The following is a 12,850-nucleotide window of genomic DNA, read 5'->3' on the forward strand; positions in this document are numbered from 1 at the left end:
CCTATAGCTAGACCTCGTAACATAATAACATCACTGGGCCCTACTTTCCATCGCTCTAAATATACACATGTATCCACCACCACACCGACTGTCTGTCCTGTCCTGTCCTGTCCTGTCCCACCGACCGTCTGCATATTTTGTCTGACAAAAGCCTGCATTTACGCGCCGTGGCACGACGGTGTCGCGCGCCGAAAACAGCAGACGCGACGCCGCCGCCGTGTTGCTTGCAGCTCTGCTGCTCAGGCAGAGAGTGTGTGTGTGAATCGGTGCTGCTATAGAGAGGCACGGACAGCTGACGCATTGATCCAGGCGCGCATCTTCATTCCGCGCGCGGTTGTTGAGGAAAGAGTAGGTGCGCACAATGCAGTGCAGTCTCCTCATCTTTTTGGATGATCTCGCGAGTCTACAATAGCCTGTTTAACTTCATTTGATCGTTCGTTTTATGTTTTATTTTTTCCCTTCTCCCCAATCAAGATTTTTGTATGCGGTCCAGCGTACGTGCAGTAGGCCATACTATACTATAGCCTATTATTGCAACTTATCGGCCGCTTATCAGTCAGTTGATCTGGCTGAAATTCAACGCGCAACAGCTGAGGGAAAAAAGGGTGGTTTTATATGATTTGACAGTTATAGTGAACATCTGCGGGAGATAATGGGGAATTTGAGACGATCGAAGGACGGATCCCGTGTTCTAGTTTAGTGGAGTCGGACTATGACATAATAAACTTTCATCTCGGATGTAGTAGCCAAAGAAGTTTATTTATGAACACATTTCATTGACAATAATCTACATGGCATTGTTACGCGTCAACAATGCCACCCACCAACCCCGCTGCTGCAGTTTTTAACTCCACTCAATTGTCATTCCCTTTTGTTTTCCAATGATGGACGCCGGCGGACAGCGGTCAAGGAGGACTTTCATACCAGAGTCTGCCGTGTTTGCCAATACGTGAAATGCAATAACTGAAAGGAAACATGTCTTGCACTCGGAGCTCACCTAATAATAATTGCCGCAGGGCTGCTGGGACTATGCACGGGATCAGACACGGCGCGATAAGGCGACAGCACTCCAAACATACCTCCAGGATATTCTTTACCTGTATTCTGCTTCTGCTCATGTTCACGCCGAGGGTCGACTCATCGTGGTGGTGAGTACGTTATGAAGCATGTCAACTTCATGCCGATAATATCATTTCAAATTCAGTCAGTTACTTTTCCTTATAATATTTTACTGTAAATAGTGCATGGATATAGGCCTGTGTTCTTCAACCCTTTCCATATCAATTAAGGCCCATTATGTATTGTGCATTTGAGCCACGGACGGACCTGCACCATTTGATGAGATTTAATTAGCCTCTCAGACCCCAAAACTAAAGAATATTTTGTTGTCGTTACGGTTTTTGTCCACATGATGTATTGATGTTTGTACCATTAGGAGAGATAACGGGCAAACGTTGATCAAAATAACAATTCTTCTACATTCTCTAATTGTGTAGAAGTCTTTAGCAATAATTTAACTCTTGAGAGTGTAAAAATGAAACCAAATGGACCCATAAGGGTCCATTTGGTTTCATTTTTACACTATAATGGTCCATTTGGTTATACCGCCTCTCCATCATTTATCTGGGGACCACCATGGAACCTCCTCAAGTTGTCCCCGGACCACTGGTTGAAAACCACTGTTGTACCATGCAGCTGTGCGGATAGGTCTACTGTAGGCTACATGCATTGTTGTTATATTTTATAACCTACTATGACATAAATGTAGATTATTTTATGATTGACACTAATCAAAAAGTTGATTTAGCCTACTACGCCATTGGTCTGCATTCCAACAATGTCCTCCTCGCCCTATGAAGGACTGGCAGTGGCAACAAAGTGGGAATTATGTAAATCATAAGAAGCTACTTTCAAGCTGACCTCATTTATTTTGTTTATACATCATTCTATTCTTTGCTTCATCAGCTTCTCTTTTATACTAGCTGTCATGCACACCTAAAAAGCCAGAGGCATGTATGCACACCTGACCATTTAATTCGCCTATTGTAAAGATTGAGTTATAGTGGAGACATGCTAAAGGTCACCGACTTAAACTAATGAATATTATGGGGGGACTATTGTTATTTTCAGTGTCACACAATGAGCTATACATTATAGTTTTAATAAATCTATGAAATACTCTGAATGGATGTGAGTGAGTGAGTGTGTCTCAAAACATCAGTGCAAAGTGACACGATGGGCAGTTGTTGGGCACAGTGCAATGTGTTGGTTTTCTTTATGAAGATTAATGGTATGTATGTGTGTGTGTGTGTGTGGGGGGGGGGGACTCCCCTATCCATCCATCTTGCCCACAGTAAGTGGCAGGTGCAGGCGATGGAGCATGAATAAGTGGCCCTTGATGATTTCTCTGGAGGGTTTAAGAAGCCCTGAGGGAAATGCTTTAAAGCAGGTATATAGTCTACTAACACCAACCCACGCACGCACGCATGCACGCACACATGCACGCACTTGACCTGAAACAGTTGTCATACATTCTGTGGACATTTCCAGAAACGTATAAGTAGGCCTATAGGGCTAGGCCATGTAAATGAGCCTATATAATAAATGCAATATTAATGATTTATTTTATTTAATTTTTTTAGTGTTATTGCATGGACTTTATTGTCCCTTGAGAATTCATTATAGCCTGCAGTGTTTTACAGATGGGCTAAAACTGAGAGCATTGATTGTAGGCCTATACTATATATCCATAGTAAAACAAAAGAGAAAAGAAAAGAAAGAAAATTGCAGTTTCTATCCAGAGCTGACATCATATTTTATGGTAGCCTATTTAGTATTCCGTAAATCCTGAAACAGAGGAAAGGAGAATCAGAAACAGATCAACATCTAACTGAGAAAGACTTGGAAGCTTTCTCTCTCTATTCAGTCTCATTATCATCATGATCTAGACTCTACTAGATCAGCCGTTCCCAAACCTTTTTGGCCATGCACCCCCTGTTACCTCCCGACCTAGCTGACGCACCCCCTCCCCCACATGGAACTATAAATTGCATAAGCTATATATAAAGACATACATTTCATATTTATCCACATATATGCACATATGAACCTGAGTATGGCATATATTGCCATATATATATGCACGCACCACAGTTTGGGAACCACTGCATGCTCTAGATGATATTTATTTCATCCAGATTTGTATTTTTAACCACCAGCGATGTACATGTGTGACTCTCTCTCTCTCTGAAGCCCATAGGCCATGCACACGCACGCACACACGCACGTGCGCGCGCACACACACACACACACACACACACACACACACACACACACACACACACACACACATGCGCACGCACACACACACACACACACACACACACACACACACACACACACACATGCGCACGCACACACACACACACACACCCACTGTGCCGCAGCGATGCACTGCTTTACTGCTCAGGCGCACACACACACACACACACACACACACACCCACCGTGCCGCAGCGATGCACTGCTTTACTGCTCAGGCGCGCGCACACACACACACACACACACACACACACACACACACACACACACACACACACACATGCGCACGCACACACACACACACACACACACATGCGCACGCACACACACACACACACACACCGTGCCGCAGCAATGCACTGCTTTACTGCTCAGGCACACACACACACACACACACACACACACACACACACACACACACACACACACACACACACACACACACACACACACACACACACACACACACACACACACACACACACACACACACACACACAGCAGTAGAATGGGACGGACGGGGACATGAGCCTTAACGGGAATGGAAACTCTCTGCTAATAAGTCTTTGTCTGTGTGGCCCGCGGGGTGACGCAAATGTGTGTGCAATTAGTGCCTATAACGATATCCGGATGGAGAGTGGAGCGTGCAGGCTTAGAGGAGGGGGGTCTTACTGCCGTCGTATGGGTGCGCTGTGGTGTTGGAAGAGAACAGGTTTCAGGGGGGTCACTTCTTGTACCGGTCAGTTGACCGCTCCCTTGTCCAATTCATAAGGGCTCTGGAGAAGCCCCCTCCCTGCATCATTCATAATACATCTATACCATGTGATGTGATAACACCTTTTTAGAGTTTCTGTAATGTTAAGGATTAATGTCTGAATAGAACAGGAAGCAAACCTACCAGGGAGTGAAATGCTTTTCATTGGACTTATCCCATTTAGGCCTGACTGAATTTTAAAAATGTCTTCTAAATCCTGACAGTTTTCTGAAAAACCTATGTTTCTATGTCAGTGGTTCTCAAACATATTCATGTCAAGGACCCCCAAATATATTTGATATTGGCCACTGACCCCCATCTGAAAATATATTGTTCCAGGGACCCTCCCAGTAGCAAGGATTTTAGTTATAAACTCGCTCTGAAAGAATATATATTCAAAGATTTCAGGCACATTTTCACGATTTTTCAAAATAGCAGATCTACAAGCTCGTAGTGCCGCGCTATGAGCTTGTAGATCTGCTATTTTTCAATAGCTAAAACATAACATAATGCTTAAAACACCAAAAGGGGTTCCCGCCCAAACAGATGTCATGTCTCTTGCCCATGCTGACATTCCTGTCAGTCTTCACAACTTAAGCCGTATATACTCAAACGCTAAAATCGCTGATAAGTATTCCATGCATAATGTGAGCTCGTACTATAGATGTGGTATTGCTATTTTGCAATGTTATTATTATATTTTCCTTCTTGTTTTTTAATTATATCTTTTTGCACATGCCCAAAACAGGGACACTAGGTTGAAAGTGCATGGTGGAGTTTTCTGTGTTTCTATGTCAGCGGTGCTCAAACCTTTTCATGTCAAGGACCCCCAGAATTATCTGTATTTGGCTGTGGACCCCCAACTGAAAATATGTAGTTCCAAGCACCCCCCCAGAAGCAAAGATTTGAGTTAAAAATAATATAGATTCAAAGATTTGCGCCACATTTTCACTATTTGATCCTGACATCAGCATCACTACATGGTCGAGCAAGCATTGAAACATCAAACATCTACCCAGCAATCCTCAAACATCAGCTCTACAATGCTGAAAATAAATATTTGATACTCTATACCAGGGGTGGCCAATAATCTTTTTTCAAAGGGGGCCATATTAGAAAATATTAAGGGGCCAACTACACAATGTACCTTCGGATTTAAACAATTATATTTGATTATCATCATCAATATTTAATACCAAAGGTCTTTTGTCAGGTGTGTGCTGTGAACAAAAAGTGTATCTCAGCCTTTTTTAAGCCTTATGTCACATTACCAAATGTAATGTAACCAAGCAAGCAAGGTAACAAAACAAAAAAAGATAAAAGGAACAAGGAAGTAAGGAACACTGACAAAGTATATATACTCTGGGAAATGCCCAGGTTAAAAAACTGTCCCATAATGTTGGGCGGTGCCATTCATAATACAATTCAGGTATGAAGCTGTGGGCCGTATAAAATCCGTCCGGCGGGCCGCATCTGGCCCGCGGGCCACACTTTGGACACATCCGCTCTATACTGAAATCACCTGTATTATCTGCTTTTGCTTTTTTTGCACCTGCAGGTACATTGGAGCGCTGGGCGCGCGGGTGATCTGTGACAACATTCCCGGCCTGGTGAACAAGCAGCGCCAGCTGTGCCAGCGCCACCCGGACCTGATGCAGTCCATCGGGGAGGGGGCCGTGGAGTGGATCACAGAGTGCCAGCACCAGTTCCGACACCACCGCTGGAACTGCAGCACGCTGGACCGGGACCACACAGTGTTCGGACGGCTCATGCTGAGGAGTGAGTTATTCACAATCAATCAGGGGTCACCAGCATGTCCGTATAATCAGTGTTGGTTATGTCGACTAAAATTAAGACGAAAAATGTACCTTTTTCCACTAAAAAAACGAAATGGAAACTACATGAAAACTAAGCTATGATGACTAAAACTAAGACTAAATATATACAAACTAGACTAAAATGTTAGGAAGGGACTAGTGGACAAGAGATCCAGTATGAGTCATTTTGCACTTGGTTGCATGCTGAAAATAGCCGATCTACAAGCTCACAACGCGTCGCAGCACGTTGTGTAAAATCAGCCATTACGACGGCATCAAGGCACGCCAAAATACAATTTAGTCGACTAAATCAACCGTAGATTTAGTCGACTAGAATCGCATGACATTTAGTCGACTAAAACTAGACTAACACAAAAACATTAACGTTAATGAATGAACGAACGAACAAATGAATGAATGATTTCCGTGTCCCGTGTGTATGTAAATGGTGTACATGTGGCTTGTCTGTCTGCATGTACGTGCTTGTCAGCTAATAAACATGCATTTAATTTTATTGATTCAACTTTGGCCTCCTGTTCGTGTGAACTTTCCCCCAGAGAACAGATAAGGGGGGGGGGGGGGGATGTTGGAGAAAGTATTGTGGTTTCACCTTCTCGGGAATGAGAAAAAGATTGTGAAAGTGGACGTTCTCCGAAAACAAGTAGCAGATTGGAGAGATCCACATGGGTGATGTATAAACAGTAATAGGAGATGTAAATATTTGGGTAGATGTCTCTGGCAGCCAGACAAAGCGTCACTCCCTGACATATCGCCTGCATGTGTTCTGCCTCATTGAAGGAGCAGGAATGAGAATGGGAGGTGCGTTGGAAAGCCAGACCAAATAACCCCCCAACCTCCTCTCTCCTCTCCTCTCCTCTCTGAAATGAAAACACAGGCCGGCGACTGAGAAAGCTGCCATCTGTGCAAATTAAAAGGTGAAAGGAGAGGAGTCTGCTTCACTGGGATGTTATACTGTAGCTTCTGCCATCATAGGGTTTGATGGGGGAAGGGGGATCGACGCCTCCGCTTTTGATATCCCCCTCTGGTCATCTCTGGTCATTCAGATTTGACAGATTTGATTGTTTCATCCCTGTTTTGTGGTCAGACTGATTTAAATCCATGCACCGCAATGTGAGCTATATATTCACAGACTTGTTGTACGATGAAGTATAGAGGTTATATGCGCATACATAAAGTGAATGGAAAATCGAGTGGAAATTAAATTGAGTGGCAAAGTGAGTGGAAGAGTGAGTTGAACATTGTTTAACGTCGTTTAATGCAATCAAATAGGACTTCTCTGTTTGGATGTATGGGCTGTCAAGGCCAGAAAGTATAGTGCTTTGCCACTCGGTAGGCGTTCCCGCATAACTCCCGCGTTTGATGATGTCACGCCCTCTATTATGAGGCTTAAGTTGTTAAGAAATGCATGTCTCAAAGTGACATGTTATGAGCTTGTATATGAGCATTTCACGCCCTCAAGAGTTAAACATGGTGGCACGGTGGCACAGTCGGTAGTGCTGTCGTCTCACAGCTAGAAGGTCCTGGTTTCGCTCCCGCTGGGGTTGCTGTGGGCATCATCAGCTGTCCGCATCATCAGCGCCCATACCCGAGGTGGGGTTGGCGAAAGGGCCTTTCTGTGTGGAGTTTGCATGTTCTCCCCGTGTCCCCTAGGGTAGATACCGTCACAAAAAACATGCAGTAATCCTGGTCTCTAAAACTACCTCCCCCTGGCCAGCCGGGGCTCCTGATGGAGGGGAAAGGAACTGGTCGGAATAAGGTGTTCCTTCCACGCGATACGTCCGGCCAGGGAAACTGAAGCACTGTCAGGTGAAAAGAAGCACCTTAGATTACTCATGCATAGAAGGAGGCATGAGGTCAGTCTGCTGCCCCCCCAGGTTGGCAGAGGAAGTGTAGCGCCCAGGATTACATTAGATAATTGGCACTGGGTGAAAAAAAACTTTGTTGCAAAATTGTGGGATAAAAATGATAAGTTAAGCGTTAAGTTAAGGGTCTAGCCTGGGCACCATTCCATTTCGGGTTTATGATCCGGTCGGGAGTGGATGATATCGCTACATCATGTAGTATTGTTTTGTATAGTCATCAATCTTCCGGAACTTTTCCCTCAAACCGATTTTTCTCAATAAAAGCTACAGGCTACGAGAGCTTTTATTGTTGTTCTTCCGGTTTGAGGGAAAAGGAAGTTCCGATTGATTGTTCCTGCCTGATCACTTTTGGAACAGAGACCAGGCTTTCCTCTGAGGTGGAAAGCCTGGTGAGGCGAGGTTAATAAGGGTACACTTGGTTACCGACTCTCTGGGAACCACCTGGAACCCCCTCATGGACCACCGGTTGAGAGCCACTGTTCTGAGTGGTGGTTAAACAAGCCGTCTTTGCTCTGCCCCCCATCCATCCAGGCAGCAGAGAGGCAGCGTTCGTGTATGCCATCTCCTCAGCGGGAGTGGTCTACGCCATTACCAAGGCCTGCAGCCAGGGGGAGCTGAAGATCTGCAGCTGTGACGGCCTGAAGCGTGGGCGCGCCAGCGACGAGCGGGGCGACTTCGACTGGGGCGGCTGCAGCGACAACATCAACTACGGCATCAAGTTCGCCAAGGCCTTCGTGGACGCGCGGGAGAGGATGGTGAAGGACGCCCGGGCACTGATGAACCTGCACAACAACCGCTGCGGGAGAATGGTGAGCCAACAGCCCGTTTTATTTATTTATATCATCTTATATCATCTTTGTAACCCATTTTTCACCCCTGTGTCAATTATCTGATCCAATTATCTATGTGATCCTGGGCTCTACACAGGAGTGTCCAAGTCGCTCCTGTACACCTGACAGGGGGAGTTTCCCTGGTTGGACGTATAGCACGTGGGAGGAACACGTTATCCCAATCAGTTTCTTTCCCCTCCATCAGGCGCCCCGGCTGGCCAGTGGGAGGCAGTTTAGAGACCAGGATTACTGCATGTTTTTTGTGAGGGTACCCTAGGGGGAGAACATGCAAACTGCCCGTTTTTTAACAAAGTCCGACCTGGTTACTATAAAAGGTTGCAGTCGCCCTGGGGCCGTGGCTCAGCGGTCCAGGCACCAATTGGCTGGTATAGTCCAGTCTGGCAGTGTGCCGTGGGTTCGACTCCCGACGCCCTTTACTGCATGTCACTCCCCCATCTCTCTCCCCATTTCTTGTCCCTCTATTAAAAAATATGAAAAATAAAGGCGAAAGCCACAAACAAAGAAGAAAAGGTTGCAGTCTTGCATGAGGACCTCGAATGGTTACCTATAAGCTCTACTCAAACGCAAAACGTATCGGCTAGTTTTTGTCATGGACTTAATTAACACTGCATGGTCAGTGACCCAGTGTTGTTTTTGGCAGCACATTTTGATTTTAGTTTTAGTCATATAGTCTCTTGAATTGTTTTAACCTGTGTGCTCCTCCTCCTCCTTTAACCTGTGTGCTCCTCCTCCTCCTCCTCCTCCTTTAACCTGTGTGCTCCTCCTCCTTTAACCTGTGTGCTCCTCCTCCTTTAACCTGTGTGCTCCTCCTCCTTTAACCTGTGTGCTCCTCCGTCCGTCCTGCAGGCGGTGAAGCGCTTCATGAAGCTGGAGTGTAAGTGTCACGGGGTGAGCGGCTCCTGCTCCCTGCGGACCTGCTGGCTGGCCACGTCCGACTTCAGGCGCACAGGAGACTACCTGCGCAAGAAGTACAACGCGGCCATCGAGGTGACCATGAACCAGGACGGCACGGGCTTCATGGTGGCCGACGGGGACGCCGCCAGCAAGGGGAGTGGCGCCAAGAACGAGCTGGTGTTTGTGGAGAACTCTCCGGACTACTGTCTCATGGACCGCGCAGCAGGTGGGTTCGGTAACTCATTCTTGGCTATAAGGACTTCTTTAACGCCTTTTTTATTAAATCCCGCACCGCCAACGACGCCTTTAGCGCTTTATTTAATGATAATCTGCGTAAAAATGATTACACTGATTTTCTCTATGGAGAATGACCTTTCCTCACAAGCAGGAAAGGCGACAAGAAGAGAGATATATACTTATCGCCCACAGTCCTGCTGTCGGCTTCACCAAACCTGTGAGACTCAGACTCATCGTCCACTGAAGGCTTGCATTCCTTCACAGCTTAAAGTTCAATTATTTGACCTTTAACATCTCCCTTAATTCCCTGCAGTGTTTGCTTTGCCTTGCGAGGCTCTGTCTCTCCCATCCCGTCCCATGTGATGCCTTCCATATAGAGCGTGAAAACGCAGTAAATCACTACTACTGGGACAGCTATGATATAGAAGTAGACAGTGAGAATCCCAGTGTTAATTTACGGGTCTGTTCTCTTAACACGAAGGAGCAGTGCTGTAGTCAAGTCCACGTGAAGCGGTTCCAAGTCAAGACCAAGTCGGAATGGGGGCCGATTCTGAGTCAAGACCGAGTGTGGGAGGGGGTCGAGTCCCGAGTCGAGACCAAGACCGACGGGACCAGATTTTTAATTATTGTTTTCACATTTTGATAGGCACATAAAACAATGCGAGAGCAGGCAGACACGTCAGCTGCGCTCCGTTAGATAACTGTCTATAAGATAACTGTCTATGAGCCGTCGTCCAATGGTCCCTGGGTCGGTGGTTCGAATCCCGGCTCCTCCTGTCCACATGTGTCCTTGGGCAAGACACTGAACCCTACATTGCCTCCAATGAGTCGGTCGGTGTGAGCTCGCCACCATTGGTGTGTGAATGTGGACGCTGGTGTCGACTGTTCGCCGCTTCACCTCCCAATGTATGAATGAATGAACCATTGTAAAGCGCTTTGAGCACTATAAAATGCAATTCATTATTATAAGTGCCAGACAGCTAGCTCTCTTATAGTGAATCATAATATGGGTATAATACATTTATTTGTGGGTTTACCCAGGCTAGGCAAGACCCACACTACACGTGTTTATAGCAGACTCCTCATTCAAATGTGCACTTGCAACTCCAAAGCATTACATTTACCTGCCATAGTGTCAACCCCTTACCCCTGGTTAGACTGGCATATTCGCCGACACTGATATGAACCGATATGACAAAAAACAACGATACTTTTCCGATACCGATACAGTATCGGGACATGTCTAATTATTATTATTCTCTTTCTCTCCTCCTCACCATGCAGGCTCCTTGGGCACGGCGGGCCGGGTGTGCAACAAGTCCTCCCGGGGCACGGACGGCTGCGAAGTCATGTGCTGTGGGCGGGGCTACGACACCATGCGCGTCAAGCGCGTAACCAAGTGCGAGTGCAAGTTCCGCTGGTGCTGCGCCGTGGAGTGCCAGGACTGCGAGAACACGGTGGACGTGCACACGTGCAAGCCTCACAACAGGCGGCCCGACTGGCTGGACCTAACCTGAAGGGGAAGGGGGGGGGGGGGGGGGGGGGGCAGAGGTCCCCAAAGGGGTCCGTGAGGCGGTTCCCCAGCTAAATGATTGATGGTTAGGAACCAGGTGGGGCCTGAGAGTGTACAAAAGGGCCTGAGAGTGTACAAATAGAACCAAATGGACCCTTACGTGATCATTCGGTTCCATTTGTACACTCTCGAGAGTTATGGGGGTCTGGTACATATTACCAAACTTGGGGGGGGGGGGGGGACGGACCCAGGTGTGTTACCTTTGTTACCTCTGATCCGATTGGACTTCTAATCATAGAACACTTCCTGAAGCAGAAACGTTTTAGATTTTCATTGGACGATGACGGCGAACTGGAAAAGAAAAAAAGGTCCCAGTTTAGTGTGCTGCTTTAAACTTTAATATATTGTACATGTCTGAGACCACAACTCTTCTCCCACGCGTTCTTCGTTCTTTTCATTTTCAAACAGACTTTTTGGACTTTGGACTTTTTGGACTGTGCACCCTTTGGTCGAGGCAAGGCTTCTCAGTTTGTTTGCTGTACAGTGCTGTGGTATCTGTAAAGCACATTTCATTTGCTTAAAAGAGGACATTGAGATGGGGAGTGGGCTGGTAGAGAGAGAGAGGGAGAGAGATCTTTGAGAAATCAGTAAAAATACATCAACTTGTTGTATATTACGACTACTATCACATTTAGCATAAATTGCAGTTATTATCATGCTACAATTATGTGGAACTCGAACATAAATTCAAGGAATTTGTAAAACAATACAAAGAAAAAAAGAAAGAAACTCCAGGAAAGAGACACAGACAACTGCTATAGGAGGCCAACATCAATTAAACACAGGATTTTGGAGAAGGCCTTTCAGACATACTGTATTATTAGGTTTAATAAAATGGGGTGCAGCAGCAGGGGTAATGCTTCGGCGATTACTTCGGCGGCCCCCAAATAATTGGCAAAACACAAATTGGTGACATTAATATAAAATAAATATAAGTAAATGTCATAATTATTTCTTTAAATCTTAAAAAAATTGATATTTTATTGTGATTCCAGTAAGTACGACCCTAACGTTGTTAATCAATGAAACATAGTATACGCTATGTTTCATTGAACATAATCGATTGATTGATCATTAAATAAACATGCTCTGAAAATGCACACAGCCCGGCCACATGGCCACTTAACATCGAGTTTTTCAAGTGGGTCCTGACCCAGAAAAAGGTGGGGAAACACTGTTAAAATTGGGCTGTAGTGAAAATGCTAGCATTTGCCAGGAGGCCCACCATTACCTAGCAGTGTCGTCCGCCTGCCCTGCGTGGGCCGTTGCTGTATACAAACGCAGATAGAAATCCCCACTGAATGCATTTATTTCTGTTCTATATAAATGAAAACATTATGTGACTGTCTTTGGCTCTGTGAGGTTCTGTCTGCAATGGTCAATATCAAGCCATTCTTTATTGTATACGTTAGCCTCCACACTCAAGGGTCATGTTATAATGTCTGCGGTAGGCCTATTATGTTTTCGTTTTATTCATCCGTAATCATTCAGTAAGTTCAAAAGCTGCTAGAGCTTGCGGAT

The 12,850-nt window shown here is 45.7% G+C and overlaps 1 protein-coding gene across 3 annotated transcripts; it reads left to right on the plus strand.

Annotated features, from left to right (window-relative positions):
• The first annotated feature begins 345 nt into the window (after positions 1-345).
• wnt2ba (wingless-type MMTV integration site family, member 2Ba) lies at positions 346-11,524 on the plus strand. 3 transcript variants are annotated; one of them, XM_083771269.1, is made up of 5 exons: positions 346-1,148; positions 5,633-5,853; positions 8,306-8,583; positions 9,472-9,749; positions 11,041-11,524. In XM_083771269.1, exons 1-5 carry the CDS (start codon positions 976-978, stop codon positions 11,342-11,344), a joined length of 1,254 nt encoding a protein of 417 aa, XP_083627395.1. In that variant the 5' UTR covers positions 346-975; the 3' UTR covers positions 11,345-11,524. The 3 variants fall into 3 exon arrangements, with proteins under 3 accessions (XP_083627395.1, XP_083627396.1, XP_083627397.1); XM_083771270.1 differs by having other exon boundaries at positions 9,472-9,745; positions 11,041-11,382; XM_083771271.1 differs by lacking the exon at positions 346-1,148 and adding an exon at positions 2,368-2,449.
• The last annotated feature ends 1,326 nt before the right edge of the window (positions 11,525-12,850 follow it).

The sequence above is a fragment of the Protomyctophum parallelum genome (assembly GCF_964188405.1).
Source record: "Protomyctophum parallelum genome assembly, chromosome: 8".
Classification (NCBI taxonomy): Eukaryota; Metazoa; Chordata; class Actinopteri; order Myctophiformes; family Myctophidae; genus Protomyctophum; species Protomyctophum parallelum.

Coding starts and splice junctions, on each gene's coding strand:
- wnt2ba (XM_083771269.1), top strand. CDS start 976: ATGTCTTGCACTCGGAGCTCACCTAATAATAATTGCCGCAGGGCTGCT. Junction 8,584..9,471: donor ACAACCGCTGCGGGAGAATG/GTGAGCCAACAG, acceptor TCCGTCCTGCAG/GCGGTGAAGCGCTTCATGAA. Junction 9,750..11,040: donor ATGGACCGCGCAGCAGGTGG/GTTCGGTAACTC, acceptor CTCACCATGCAG/GCTCCTTGGGCACGGCGGGC.